General features: G+C 41.7%; 1 protein-coding gene across 5 annotated transcripts in view; it reads left to right on the top strand.

The window, feature by feature from the left end:
- The window catches only part of LOC107095054 (CUGBP Elav-like family member 2), a 40,160-nt gene that overhangs the window by 19,287 nt on the left and 5,223 nt on the right, over positions 1-15,650 (top strand). For 2 of the 5 annotated variants that reach the window (XR_001481714.1, XM_015391020.1), the window contains exons 2-12: positions 1,747-1,943; positions 6,155-6,237; positions 7,646-7,694; positions 8,782-8,916; positions 9,739-9,818; positions 10,946-11,107; positions 11,924-11,987; positions 13,281-13,418; positions 14,588-14,710; positions 14,799-14,975; positions 15,113-15,259. Coding sequence is in view for 4 of the 5 variants with exons in the window: in XM_015391020.1 (XP_015246506.1) it covers positions 1,747-1,943; positions 6,155-6,237; positions 7,646-7,694; positions 8,782-8,916; positions 9,739-9,818; positions 10,946-11,107; positions 11,924-11,987; positions 13,281-13,418; positions 14,588-14,710; positions 14,799-14,975; positions 15,113-15,259 (1,355 nt within the window). In the remaining variant the exon portion in view is untranslated. The remainder of the gene's footprint in view (positions 1-1,746; positions 1,944-6,154; positions 6,238-7,645; positions 7,695-8,781; positions 8,917-9,738; positions 9,819-10,945; positions 11,108-11,923; positions 11,988-13,280; positions 13,419-14,587; positions 14,711-14,798; positions 14,976-15,112; positions 15,260-15,650) is intronic. The other 3 variants (XM_015391019.1, XM_015391017.1, XM_015391018.1) reach the window with 3 other exon arrangements.

Consider the following 15,650-nt stretch of genomic DNA (forward strand, 5'->3'; position numbering starts at 1 on the left):
ATGGAAGCCATTCTGAAGCAGCCAGGGGGGGATTCTGCATGAGCCAAATAGCAGAGACAGGACCAATCGTCAAAATTTTGGTGTCGATCATTCGATTTCATCCTGGACACTACAGAAAATGGGCTAAAAATGTTAAAAACCGGAATTTTCCTTTAACCTGTTAATTGTGACCACAGCCAAAGTAAATGAATCAACATTTACATTTGAGTCAAAGAATTAAAGATGTTCTTCAGATTCACAAAGTTTAAATCTGCTTGTTGTTTGATATGCTTTCAGTAACAGTAACAACATATATAGACATCTGGAGGTTTAGGACGTTATTAAACATTGACGCCACTTAATTGCAAAGGCATTATTAATGTTTGGCTGCTTTTTATGGATTCAGTTAGAGAGAAGTTTGCTCTCTTTACATGTAGGTTTGATCAAAAAGAGCCTCAGTAAAACTGTGTGAAAGAGCTTTTTGCAGCACTGAATAGTGTTGCACACCAGGGCTGCGGCCTGCATAGACGAAACCCTCGCCGTGTTGCAAAGCATCCCTCTGACTTGGCCCTTTGTGCTGCAGAGGAACGGTGAATGGTGTTCTCCAGCATGGGGCAACAATCACATATTGTTCTCCTGCTGTGGCAAAGAAGCTGTAGGTTACCCTGTACCATCACCAGAGCGCCTGAAGAGAAGATGCCCTGCAATATCTCTGCTTGCTAACCAGCGATTTGTTGAGGTTCAGACCTCTGCAGTGCTGTTTTCTTGTAGCTGTTACTAGCTGCTGGGAGGGGTTGCTCGCCCCTTTTTGGAGCAGACTGGCTTTTGTTTCGCCACTGCTTTGCTCTTTCATGATTTGAAAATATCGACAGGCCTAGGGACAAAGAAGAACATTTTCTTTTCGTTCGTTTCTTTTTTTTTTTTTTTTTTTTCCCCCCCGAGGCAGGGAGTTGGATATCAGACGGACGGGAACTGAACTGCAATTTGTTAGCATGTCGTTGAAGTCCCTCAAGGAGTTTGGCGTTTCAGCCGAACGGCTGGGCTCAATTTATAAAAGATGGATGGCTCGTGTCCAAAGGTCTGTTTGTAAAAGTTTTGTGATTAAATGTTTTTCAACTGTCAGTAATTGGTTTAGATATTTCTGTAAAGACAAGTTTCATACGCTGATTATCATAGATTTTAAATAAACTCACCTTTCATCTTTTTTGACTTATTACCTCATATATGGTGCTGTTTTTGCCTTTAGCTTTTTGTTTTGTGTGCTCTGACCACCTGATTTTGGTCCTGATTATTTTGGATGATAACACACCAAACTCTACTGCCAAAAGGTCTTAAAAGGTTTGTTTTTTGTGTGTGTCTTTTTTGTATCTAGCAGAGCAAAAAGAAATGAAAATGTCCATCAAAGCATGTGTGCCTTAAATCATCACAGTGTGTACAGTTAGTTGGTGTGACGTAAACAGCCGTAAGGAAAAATCATAAATGTTAAAATTCAGATGAATGGATTTGATTCTCTTTTCTAAAGCACTGTTTGAAGCAGATGACACTGCCTGGGCTTCCAGAACAGCAGGAAACTTAAAGCATAGGGGAAACAGATTCTCTACACATACTTAAGATGAGGCTGCTGTTGGACCTTTTTGCTTCTCCGTGTTCCTTGACGTTTTAAACTTCCCAGCAAATCATTATGTGGCTGAAAAAACAAACGAGCAATAGAAACTGGGGAAGTTTTGCATAAACCTCAACCTTTTTGTTTTACTTTCATTTTCTCAGCAACGGCAACGGGAGCAAGATGAACGGGTCACTGGAGCACATGGACCAGCCCGACCCAGACGCTATCAAGATGTTCGTGGGACAGGTTCCCCGGTCCTGGACAGAAACAGAACTAAAAGAACTTTTTGAGCCCTTCGGACCCGTGTACCAAATCAACATCCTCCGTGACCGTACTCAGAATCCTCCTCAGAGTAAAGGTATGAACACACTGTCATTCTGGGCTTTCCTTCTTATTTTATTGCAGAAGACATAATTTTTTTAAAGAAAGTCTAGCTACAGTATTTGGGTGTTTTAAGGTTTGAGTAGGGTTGGGAATTGATACATTTTTAACGATTCCCTTATCGATTCTGTGAAACGATTCGATTCCTTAGTGTAATGAAAAAGCATTACTGTACATGAAATAAACTCCTATCCCCCTGATTTAAATAAATGAGCGTCACCTTTCTGTTGCTCCCTGAACTGCGGAGCAACTTCGTAGCATGTTTCGTTACGTCCATTGCAATAGCTAGAATCATGTCAGAATTCCAGCTACCAGTAGTTCTAATTAAACATGCTAGCAATGAAGGGCTGGATTAACGAGAAAGGCACGCTCCCTTAATAACCCCAAAGAGATTTAGGATTAGGGATGGAACGGTTTATGAAAACCGTCCGAACCGTTCAGTTCGACTGTCTCGGTTTGGTTCGCGTGTGTTATAGGCGAAGCGTATACACTCCAGAGCAGAAGGTGGCGCTACTGCGACCAAAGCCAACCACCGGTAGTAAACAAGAAGAAGAAGCGAAGCAGCGTAGCCGGGTGTAGCAGAAAAAAATCAGTTGTTGTGGAGAATTGTGTGGGTATGGCGAGTGGGAAAGAACAGGAGTTGGAAGATGCGCCAGCAGCACTTTATAGGTCTGCTGTATGGGACCGCTTTGCATTTAGAGTGACCTACGATGACGGCGGAAAGAAAGTTGTGGATAAAAGTGCAACAGTGTGCAAGCATTGTGCAACACGTGTTGTTTATGCTAACAGCAACACGACCAACATGTCAGCTTAGAGATTTTCCTAACGATCAACATATACCGAACCGTGAACCGAACCAAACCGTGGATTTTGTGAACCGTTCCACCCCTAGTTAGGATATTGGTTTATTTCCAGAAATGGCATATGATTTAATAGGGACCACATTAAGCACAGCCAGTGATATAAAACTACCTACTTACCACCAGAGTTGCCTTCCATGCTGGTCGTAACTTTAGCTTCTGTCCGGAAGCATCAAAAACACGGCATTCGTTAAAATGTTTGCCATGCTGTGTGCGCAGGTGTTTCTGCGTGTTGGATGTATGGTTGTATAAATTTTCTGGATGTAACTGCCACTTTGAAATGATTGCAAAGCACCTTGTTGCCATCTTTCTCTTCCTTAAAATGAAGCCAACTTTGGATCTTTTTTTGTTGGTTTCGCTGTTCCAGACTTGCTTACTGAATGGCGTGTGAGTAATGCGTAAAAAACGTGACGCAGGTCATGCTGCCCAGAGCTCTAGGCTCTGGTGCTGCCTGGAACCGTTAAGTGAATCATTAGGTGAGCTGCCAAGCGGTGCCATGGAATGGGAACACACAGAACCGGTTCTGATCAGGAACCGGTTTTCGATTCCCATCCCTGGGTTTGAGGGATATATTGAACAGCTTGTCTTCTGATGTAGTGTTCATTCAGGACCTGTTCCCACTGAGTGTTTGAGGCTGATATCTAGAGTCAGTTGGACTAACCAGTTCTCACTCAGTGTACAGGAGAAAAAAAAAAAAACGGGGCCAAATGTGCACTTGTTACTGAAGAGGAAAATGCAGAAGGCAACATGTACATTTGCTCCGGACTGCAGACAGATGTTCCCAAACTGCACACACACATTCATCACAAACACATTTTCTTTACAAGCGCGCACAGGCAAATCTCTTCTACCAAAGAATTTACTTACAATTTAACTATTAATTTTTGCATTTTACATGTTTAGGTAATAAAATGTGTTCATAGCTTTTACATGGGTCTTATGAAAGCTTTTGATGGAGATAACCAGAGTAAAACAGCACTGCTGTGGCTGCATGAAACATGGAGGTAAAGTGGTTAATATTCTTTACACACACAACCTTGAAAAAGAACTTGCAAAAAAATGCCTGTCAGCAAAAAGTTGGTTGCATGGACTGGTGTTTTTCAGCTCTTTCTCAAGGCTCACTTCCCTACGTGTTTTCAATGCGTGTCTGCTGCAGCACACATGGATCAAATGATAGCAATACCTTCAACATGTCACCAGTACTGCAGGTGATCAAGCAGGGAAACACCTAAACAATGCAACAAGATTATTTCCACATCCATAAACCATTGATTAATTCCTTTTTTTGGGATTAAAATGGTTGATGTTAGATTTTTACCTGGAGGCAGCAGTGATTCTGGTGCCACTGTCAGAAAACCACCTAAAGGTCTGTTTATCTCTGAGTTTAAAAGCATGCTCTCTTCAGTGTAGCTCATTGGAAAAGTTCAAAGCCCTTCTTTTAGGATCAGCGTCCCCCCTTTCTCTGTCGGCCATGATAGCCTATTGACATGGTAATGAAATGTAAATTTATTCTGATAGATAATCTGGCCTGATTACAGCTGTCTTTGGTTGAACCTAAACCCAAAGAAATTTTCATCGGCGATAAAATAGCCCCCTTCCACTGCTGGTGGTGGCAGATTCACAGATAAAATGGCAGACAAACACACCCCACTCCTTATTTTATCCTATAATTTCAGCAACATATTGTTCTATCGTTGCATTAACGCATTTTTAATTGGTCTGTGAAAACATTTCCAGTGAAATACCTTAGTTTGTTGCAAGAAAGATTGCGCTTATTAAAGATGTTTGCAAAGCAGGGTAGATGGTTAACAGATCTACTAAAGCCCTTTCAGATTGCTGATGGCGTTTAGGTCACATTATGTTCAGGTCGCGAAGAATCATCTGACTGTCATGCCTTTCTGGATGGTTTATTTAGCTCCGACAAATTGGAGTCCAGGCTAAGCAGAGGAGAAAGGGAGCTCTCAGCTGGTCGTGAAAAGAGTGCAGCTTGATGCATATTAGAGTTCAACAGCCCTCCCCACAGCCTGGGAGCTCCACTAACGGAATAATACACACTATGTAGGTCAGAGACGCTGCAGTGCTCCACTTCCCCAACCCAGTGAAACTGACAGGCTGGAACGCCACTGGCGGTCTACTGGGACGGAAGGATGAGAGGGTTTTTTTTTTTCCTTCCTACCTGTTCCTCATTTCTTAATGCTCCCCCCCCAAACCATCCATCTATCTAGCTTACTCCTTCATGTGCTCTCTTTGTGCTCTTTTATGGCCTCCTGTACATTATTTTTGTTAGTTTTTTTGGATTTAATCTCTGTACAATGCTAAAAAAAACTTGGATAAACATGTTGTTTTTTTCTGCTCCAGCTTGCTGGCGCTGTGTGGCCCTGTAGACTGTGAATCAGTTTTCTTCCAGCTTGCCAACGCTGTTGGTCATCTCTGTCCATGTCCGCCCTGTAGAAAGTGTCTCATCCTTGGTGCCTACAATATCTTGGCTCATTTTAAACGTGGTACTTGGAGATGCACAATATCCAAAAAGGCTCTCTTAAAAATAATGTAAGAGGATGTATAATAATTTATGAAGTAGGAGCATAGAGGATGTCAAGCTGTCTGTGACGCCAGTTCCTGTAAAAACAGGCTGTACATGGAAATTTGGCCCTAAAATAAAAAAATATGTATTTTTATATGTAGATTTTTTTTATAAAGTGTATAATTTACTCAAACCTGCTGCATTTGATCTAATATTTTTTACTTACCCTCTGGTGGATGTTCTAAGTACTACAGTTGCTACTTTTTCTTCAAAATCCAAAATGGCTTTAGGATTTTGGAGTAAAGATTCTTATTTTGCTTTCCTTTCGGGGGATAAAATGGGGGGGAAATTTCACGTAACTGTCATGCAACAAAATAAATATTCATTTAATGCTATATTTAAAAACGGGTGACAATATTTCAGCTGTGATGCTTGGGTATACAGCCATATTTGATGAGTCAGTTATTTTTAAAACTGGTGTAGAAACATAACTTCTTTCTAACAAGTTGTATTGAATCAGATAACATGTACATTTTTGTAGTGTTGTCATTAAAAAAAAGTCTGAATGAAGATATTTACTTGGTATCTCCAATAGGCTGCTGCTTTTTCTAAATTCTGATGTAGTTTGAAGCCTGGATGGATAAAATGGTAGCTCTACCTTCCTGTTTTCTGCCTAAAGTCTTGGGCTCAATCCCAAACCGGCCCCTAAGTACTAACTGCCTTTTTTAAAATATATTTTGTTTTTAATGTCCTTCTGTCTCCTTCTCCCCTCCTATTGTTTGTTCTTATGTTTCTCCTTCTCTGCAGGATGCTGTTTTGTAACTTTTTATACAAGAAAAGCTGCACTGGAGGCCCAGAATGCACTGCACAACATAAAGACCTTAAGTGGGGTGAGTAAGCACAGCATGGGATGCTTTTAGCTGCCCGAGCCAGAACCCCCCCCCTCCATTACCCCTGTTGCAGGCTGTAAGCTGCACGCCGGCCAGTAATGAGCTCTCGGTTCACTGAAGGCCTGTCTGACCCTGGAAAAACATCAAGCCCCTCTATCAGTAACATCCAACTGAAGACTTTGCTGAACTGCAGCACACTAAGCCGAGGAGTTAAACAGAGTCACACAGACGGGGTTTAAAGACAGTTTATGCTGCTTGTTTGCCATGTAGCGGGGCAGTAAAAGCTGATCTGAATCATTGACAACCACTTTTGTTTTTGAGTTATGGTTTAGGTCTGAAAAAGATAGACTAGTTATTCTGATTTGTCTGGTGAGATTGCTGCCTGCTCAACTGGAATAAGGGCAACGGCTTGTTGATGCTACAAATCTGTCTCAATGACGCCTTCCAATCAATTAAATCTATACCAGACAAGTCCAGGTGTCGATTTAAACTGCAGCTCGGACTGTTTAGAGTGGAGCCTTTCCTCAGTGAAGGCATAGCTTATGTATTGAACTGGTTTGATGAATGAGTCTCGCTGCCGGGTCTATATCGGTGTCTCTTCACTGGAAAACCATCCATCAGCTCGACATTTCAAATGGTGCGCTTCAAATGCCAATCCCTGGTCCTACTGTTAGTGGCATTTATGCAGGTGTGACTGAGTTAGCTTTGTGTCAGGGTGGAAAGGCTGCTTTGAGTTTTTTTCTCTTCTCTGCTTGCTCATTGACACTCGCTGGTCCCCACACTGAGCAGGCCATCTGTCGCTTCCCTTTAGTCCTCGTCAAAAACAAACCCTCCGTTTCTTAAACGCGACGTGCTCAGGCAGCTAAAGCCTGGGCTCGTTTCCTTTTATGTGTCGCGGTATGGAAATACTCTGTGTGTGTTGGTTTGATTTATCTGTAGATGAAAGTGTTCATTTAATACAAAATGACGGATCCTGGCTTCACTTTTGTCTTCTTGACAAGACTGAGAATGAGCAACGTGTGAAGAGATGTTCTGTCCAGAATTAGATCGCTCACATCCCAGATTTGCCACTCCTTGTCCTATTTGCTGAAGATCAGATGGCGTAACGGATATATTAACGGATCTAAAACGTAGCGTCCTAAGTTGAAGAATACTCTGAATTTTCCTGAGGGTATAAGACGTGAGCAAGAAGACCCCACTCCACACCCCAGCCTGAAGTGAAATCTGATCCAGGACATTTGATATCCACCAGCAGCTTAGAAACTCGCCCCAGAATCTCCAACTGGTCTCGGTGGTCTTAAAGATGCAGAACATAACATGATGCTTAGATGTGGGAAGTTCTGTCTTATGTAATGAGATTGGTTTGTTAACGACTGACTCTCTAAGTCGCTACTTTTTCTTCCCACAGATGCATCATCCTATCCAGATGAAACCTGCTGACAGTGAGAAAACAAGTGGTAGGTGGCTTCGTTTTAAATACGGAGATCCAAAAATCCTAATTTGACAAGCTAATAAAGACTGAAAGAGCAGGGAAGTGCCGTTCAGTCATGCTAACGCCGATAATTATAGTCTTTCTGAAGTGAAACTACGCATTCAGCTAACAGAAATTTGACATGTTAGATGGTTTAAAGCTGTTTTTCAAATTAAAATGGGAAGCTATGTTTCAAAGAAAGCTGTAATCTTTATAGACTGGTTTCACTCATTTGTTCGATCGTCTCTATATTCTAGTTTTAGTTAATCTAGGTTGTACTGATGCCAAGAAAGCGATTAAAAATGTGTGTGGAGGTTTTTTCACGATACAATAACAATTTTATACATCTCAAAGGAATCTGTTTAGTCTACATAAATACAGTTTGAGGTTTTTAGTCTACAATTATTTAAAATGAAACGACTAATTTTTTAATGCTGTCCGAGAAGCTGTGAATAAGATTTATATTCTAGCACTCGAGTTGTTGCTCCTCTCCATCTGTGTTTATTTTGCAGTGCTGACAAATTATTTAATCTTTCATGGTTTCGACTGTGTACCCAAAGGGTTCTTCAATTATTAAGAAAAACAGATGAGGGCTTCTACAAAGGTGATGAATTCTGTCTGCTCACATCTAGAACTCCAGCATAGACGGATGCTTCGACAACAAGAGGCCTCCTCTTCTCATTACGATAATAAACCAGTTTAAGGGTGATCGGATCAAAGATATTAGTTCTGATTTATTGCATTCACCTTTAAAAGGACAGATATGAGTAGCTTTATAAACAGTCTATTTACCCCAAACCCTAGCTCCACTCTATTGAACAATATTTCAAAACAAGAGCTGTAACTGAATTTGCAGACTTAAGATGCATTCAGAAGACAGGAATAATAAGTAGAGGGAAAAATAAACTGCGAACGGCAGCAGTTCGCTTATGAACGTGGTACTGGAGTAAAACAGAGTCATGGAAGCTTTTTAAGGAGGACTGGTGCAATATCAACAGTTTGTTGCTGCTGCTTTCATGGGTTGTTCAGGAACAGCTGATCATTTTATTTTATTTTTTGTATTCGATCTGCAGCAGTGGAAGACAGAAAACTGTTTGTGGGAATGGTGTCGAAGAAATACGGCGAGAACGAGGTCAGAATGATGTTCTCGTCATTTGGTCAGATCGAGGAATGCCGGATCCTCCGGGGACCAGACGGTCAGAGCAGAGGTAAGTGGTCCTTTTAGCATCCAGGCACTCAGCTCTGAGCGCTACAGCCGCCACCCTCTTAACAGGAAGGGATTCTCATAAAGAATATTTACTCCCCACCCCCCCAAATATTCGATCTAAATGCCCAACATCCGCAAAATCACCATGTCCTGCCGTCCCTGGGACTCTGAGCCTCCACATGTCACGGTGAAGGGCTGCTGCGCTCGCTGTCCGGCACAATGGCTCGTCTCCTTGGCAACTGCCGGCAGCCTGTGTTCATTGGCTCAGCTGGCAGACACTTGAGCTCAGCTGCTCCTTTACCACCTCCTTAATCATACACTGCAAAGGCTGGCATTACCTCGTATCTTCTGCATAGCTTTTTATTGCACGAAGGCTCCGATCACAGCCAGCAGTGAACCCTAAACATATATATATACTCAGCCTTTTGTTCTTAACCGATAGCTCTGTCCTAGTTATGTAGCCGCTGCAAACGCAGTCAGAAGGGCTGCATCAGTCTTTGATGTCTGATTTATTTCAGCACTGTGTATGTGTGCATTTAATGTGTATATAATCACCTCTCCCCCCTGACACCACATAGTCGAGCCTCTGGGTGGCGATTTAATCTGTTGATCATTGTGCTCATGTGACACGTGTTCCTCTTCGTTGTGTTCTTTCTCCGTGTGCTAACCAGTGAGGGTGGTTCTGTGTGCTTGGGAGTTGCCATTTTCTGTACTGTAATGTCTTTTTTTGGGGTTCATAACGAGTTGTCCAAACCTTTTTTGTCTTGTTTTGTTTCTTCTTGTCCCTCCCTCCCCCCCTTTCCTATTGTTATCCCCCCTACAGGCTGTGCGTTTGTCACATTTGCTACCAGGGCAATGGCACAGAATGCAATCAAAACCATGCATCACGCTCAAACTATGGAGGTACTGTACCCCTTAGCACCTATTTCTCATTTCCCCCTTTTTTACCCCTCATACATTTCTGCTGCCCCCTTGTGTTGGAAATATAAATCGCTTGTTGTAGCAGTAGGCATTATTTATTAGGGCATGAGATTTATCCATAATAACCCTTGGTAATTAGATCAAATGTATAAATTTAAATAATTGAATAAAAGTCGAAGCCTTGCCAGTTATAGTTAAGAATGGGTGTCTTTTTATATTTGGAGCTGAAATAAATGCAGCTCATTGCCTCTGAGGTTTTTTTTTTTTCTTTCCCTGTCACAGTAAAAATAACCCACTCCATCAATTTTAGGTGGAAATAAAATTAGCCGCCCTTTTTACACATTGTGAGATACTGGGGCTGAGCTCTCATAGAGTCTTTGTGGAAGTAGAGCAGCAGTAATTTGACAGCTAGGTCAGAGGCTCCCCAGTGAAGTGTTGGACCCGGTCTAATTAGGAGCTCAACCAAACAGAACGCTCCTCCTACTAGATTAAATTTAAGCCCCATTGGGGTGGGTGGGGGGGGCACCTTCCCTCACCCCCCTCCCCTCTTTCTCCCAGTATAATTTCCTCCCCAATTTCTTAGCTGCCATGGGAGGTGCTGCTGATGCAGAAGCCATTTTCCCTATCCAGCCTGGTCCCTGTCTGGCTCCACACTCTGTAAAAAGAAAGAAAAGCAAACTTTTGCATCGCATGCCTTGTCCATGCGTCTGTCTGAACAACACGTGACTGTATGTTTTCAAGGTTCTGTGTAATAAAATGCATTTTTTCCCGTTATGTCCGCTCACATCTATGTTTGAGTGTTTTTTTTAACGTTCTGTCCATCTGTTGTGTGATATCTGTGGACTGAGTTTAGCTCTGCAGAGCGCTAAAATTATTCACTGTCTGCACCATCGTCCCATAACCCCCCCTCCTTTTTTTGGAATGTAGCCTGGCTCAGCAATGCATGGCAGATGTCCTCTCTGTTAGCTTTGATATGCATGTGTGTAATGCATATCAAGGCTAATATATTCCTTTTGCCACAATGTGTGCGTTGGTAAATAAGAGGTAGATGTGTGGGTGTGTGCGCTTTAGGGCTAGGCTAAAGCGTTTTACCTCTCTTACCGCTCCAGGGTTGCTCTTCACCTTTGGTTGTGAAGTTTGCCGACACCCAGAGGGATAAGGAGCAGCGGCGCCTGCAGCAGCAACTTGTACAGCAGATTCAGCAGCTTAACAACGCCTCCACCTGGGGAAACCTGGCTGGGCTGGGGACCCTGACACCGCAGTATCTAGCTGTAAGTATTGACCAACCAATGTGATTCTCCTGTATCCACAGTTTAGACCCCCTCACCTCTGTGTCTCCTTAAAAGGAAGTGGGACAAAATTAATCTTTGGTTTTCAATCTTTATTAGAAATCTAAAATCTTAATTCATCCATCTAAATAAAATTAAAAAAAAGCTCTCCATCCAATTAATTTAAACCTATTCAAAAAATATATCAAAGTTTCTTTAGCTGTATATATCTGGCAGAAACGTGCCTTAAATTTGTTTCTACTGAGTATTGACTCTGGGAATAAATACAAACACCATGCCTCCAAAAAAAAAATCACTATTCTATATTAAAATAAATTATGTTTCGACACTAAATAAACTGAAGCAGAAAGAGAAAGGTGGGACATTATGTTTTCTTTCCTCATGCTTTATAAACGTTGAGGTTTGAAATATTGTGCAATGGTTCAGCCTGATCCTTACACCCATTTTCTTGGCTCAGACGACTAAACATCTTCACTCCCAGTTTGTGTTCTGGCTAATGAGGAAAGACACGTGACTTGCATGAGTGTTCTGCAACTCTGAGCCAGAGACCATGTGACTAACACCAACAGACGAGCCGTTTTGTTTCTGCCAAGAAAACGAGGACAAGAAACTGGAAGGCTGCTATTTCACCAATTTGACCAACCAAAGAAAAATATTTCCTTAGCCAGGGATCTTTTTAAGCATAATAAATACATTTAAAATGTGTTGTTCGTCCTTAGGTTTGTATATATTTTTTTGGAGGTTAGTTTGGCTGCTCTGTTTGATCTCTGCCTTTTCTTTTCCTCCTGTTCTCTCTAGTTGCTCCAGCAGGCTACATCCACCAGTAATCAAAGCAGTTTTAATGGCATTCAGAGGCTAGGAGGTGAGTTCTTACAGTCAGAAGCTGAAACTATTTATCTCATCACTTTAAATGTAAACCTTAAAAAACCACTTTGCATATCGCCAGCTCAACATGGTTCTTTCCCTCCGACATGTTTGAAGTATATTTAATCACGCTGCTGCTTTACATCAGGGGGAATTATACAAACTGGAAGCTTATTTTAATACTGCAGACCTGAGCCTTTACAACACATTTCCTCCAGTCGAGTTAATGCACTGCAGCTGTTTTGTTTGGAGGAATGAATCTAAATCTAATCCTGTATTTTACTGCCTGCTGTAGAAAATGCCCAAAGCCTTTTGTGTATTTTATTTTAACATTACAATAATGTAACCCTGTCTGTTTTTTTTTTCTTTTCCTAACAAGAAATTCACCTTCATAACAATGATAAAAAAGAAGCAATTCTGTCTGTGTCCTCGGCTAAACCAGGATAAATCTTAACAATTACAAAAACAAAAAAATCCACTTTTTGTATCAATCTGTTGTCTTCTGTCTTTTCACTGCAGAGGTTTTAAGCTTCCTTTAACAGAAGTATATGCTTATTTGATTATGCAATATAAAAACCTTACATTATTAAAAAATGTAATATCTTAAGTTGTGCAAATATTTGCTCATTGAATTTCACAAAACATAATCCATTATTGTTAGTTCTCATGGCTAAATAACTAAGGTATCAGGCTGTTTAAAGAAAAAAAAAAACATTTTTGACTCCTTTTCAAAAAGGTTTTAGCCAAACATCGATAACTTATGTGTAACTGTAAACTATTAATGACATAAAACTGCAGAATCAGTTGATTCCTATTTGAGAGCTTAAAAATGATACATTGAGTTATATTTAACAGTGAAACAAAAATAATTTATTTTAATTTAATAATTTAATTTAAGTATGTGTACCTGTTTTTCTATTTTCCCTACATTTAAAAATAGTATTTGTCCATATTCTGTAAACGTGTGAACTTGGAGTCCCCATTTGTTTCCAGTTCTGGCTAGTGAAGCTGATACTAAATATAAAATATTAGGTAGAAAGTAATTTCAAAAGTTTTCATAATCCTCTATTTTCAGGTCTCTAAAAAATGCCACACCTGAAGCTTTCAATCTGAAGGCCAGACTATCGGGAAATATCTTAACTTGATGCTTCATTTATAAAGGCAGCTGCTGACATTGTGGGCAGAAAGATTTTCTGCAGACAGCGACAGTCTGAAAAGGCGTATGCCTACAGGAACTAGGGCGAACACATGGCCGTCCTCCATAATCAGCTCTTCATCTTTGTCTTTTCAGCAGGTGTGAATCCTCTTCAGCTGCAGAACTTGGCCACATTGGCTGCGGCCGCAGCTGCAGCCCAGAGCTCTGCCAGCCCGACTTCAACCAGCGCTCTGTCAACCAACAGCGGAGCCCTGGGGGGGCTCACAAGTCCAGGTGATTGAACTCGTATCTCAACATAAGCTGAGCTTGTTGGTAGTATTTCATTTTGATAAGGGCGAAAATACAGTGGTAGACAAACCAGAAAAAGAAAGTTAAAAGCAATCCACTAGACTTCTACCCCATTTACACTATCCTTGAAAAACCGTGCTGAGACCGGTCCAAGCTCAGAAACTGAGATAACTTATCGTGTGTAAATGGAAAGCAAACTGAACCGAACCGCGCTAACCTCAGACCAGTTCCAGAGGTGGGCTCGGTTTTTCCCTGGCTCGGTTCTCTGATAACAAGAGCGCATGAGCAGAACGCATCATCTCCGTCAGGCTGCACATCCCGACTCACACTCCGTTCCAGTAGTTGGCGCTAATGCCTCTCCGGAATTTGCTTGCCAACCAGCACAAAATAGAAGAAAAACTATAAACAACAATCGAAATCTTCTCCATGCAACATTTTAAATGATAACACTGAAATACAGCAATAATAATCAAGCATAACTTTCTGAATGTGACGGGCGCCGCCATTTTGATTTGCTTGATTCCCTCCTCCTTCGTCTTCTTTTGTTTTATGGCAGTTGGCAAACAACTTTTGGTGCATTACCGCCACCAACTGGCAGTAATACCGCAGATCGTCACTAGGAGGAACCGAAATAGCGTGGTGTGTAAACGGTCGTCAGAACCGAGCTCGGCCTGGTTAACTGATCCAAGCTCGGATCGGTCTCGGCATGGATCGGTTTTTCAAGGGTAGTGTAAATGGGGTATTTGTTTCCAAGTTTGAAGACATTTCTCTTCCCATCCATTTCAATTCACAATGTCAGGAATAGCGTTGAGTTCGAGGTTTTATACAGTAGCCCATCAAAACCTTGTTTTTGTTTTGAAAACATGCGAATTAAAACGTACGAAGGTGTCCACCCCTGTGGAATGGTGGACCCCTTCGCCCATTCCATTTTACATGGATGGGAAGCGAAACATCTTAAAACCTGGAAACAAAGACCAGTGGATTGTTCTTTTTTTGGAATCACTATAACCTGTATGACTAAGAATCTTCACCTACAGCGGTAGAAAAAGGACTCCTCTCCTTAAGTCAATGTTTTCTCTTTCTGTAATCAAGGATCGCTTTAATAATAGGCCACTACTCTTCATGAAACTGATGTTTATAAAATCTTCCCCCAGGTTCAACAGCAGGGTCCAGTGCTGGTGCCGCCATGAACACTTTGGCCTCTTTGGGCACACTGCAGGGTCTCACTGGCACTTCAATGGGCCTCAGCAACCTTAACGCTCTCACTAGCAGTGTTGGTGAGTCTTCTCTTCCTACATCTCTGAAGTTCTGGAAAACAACCTTTTTTCTGCAGCTCCTCAGTTTTTTTTTTTCTTGCTCTTTTAGGTATGGGGGCCATGAATGGTGGCCTTGGAGCCTCCATGGCTAACGCTTCAGCTGCCAGCTCCATGGATGCACTGACACAGGCCTACTCAGGGATGCAGCAGTACACAGCCTCGGCACTGCCCTCCCTCTACAGCCAGTCTCTGCTGCAGCAGAGCGTGGCTGGCAGTCAGAAGGAAGGTGAATACATCCTTTACGAACGCCAATGCTTTCCACACTCATCATGCATGTTTCATTTGAACTAGACACAAATAATAGATGTTGAATTCTTCCAAGTTTGTATGTAACTTGAGGTCCTGGTTTCTTACAAAATGGAGTAGGGCCAGAGGGCGCCAACCTGTTTATCTACCACCTGCCGCAAGAGTTTGGGGACCAGGATCTTCTGCAGATGTTCATGCCTTTTGGAAATGTGGTCTCTGCCAAAGTCTTTATTGACAAACAGACCAATCTGAGCAAATGCTTTGGTGAGTGGAAGCTATCTTTGTAGATCTGTTGGTAACTTGCATTTGTACAGCAACTCATGATTTTTTATTTTTTATTTTTTTATGTAGCCTGAAATTGGGATTTTAGTTCTTCAATTTGCAACATGACAGTAATGAAAGCTTATGTGCTCAGATGATGAGGAACCTGAATTGACTCCTATGCAGTGTTTTTTTTTGGCCCCCGATACCTGGCTGTGCAGTATTTGCCGGTACCATGTTAATTATATAATTGCCCTCATGGCTTTGTCAAGCTGCTGCCTACCTTAGTGAAGCAGGAATAAGATAATACAAAGTTAATCCAGTAGAACTTTTTATTGCCTACCTTAGGGGTGGAACGGTTCACAAAATCCACGGTTTCGTGGTCACGGTTTTC

Source organism: Cyprinodon variegatus, unplaced genomic scaffold, assembly GCF_000732505.1.
Source record: "Cyprinodon variegatus isolate N-32 unplaced genomic scaffold, C_variegatus-1.0 Scaffold521, whole genome shotgun sequence".
In the NCBI taxonomy this organism is placed as follows: Eukaryota; Metazoa; Chordata; class Actinopteri; order Cyprinodontiformes; family Cyprinodontidae; genus Cyprinodon; species Cyprinodon variegatus.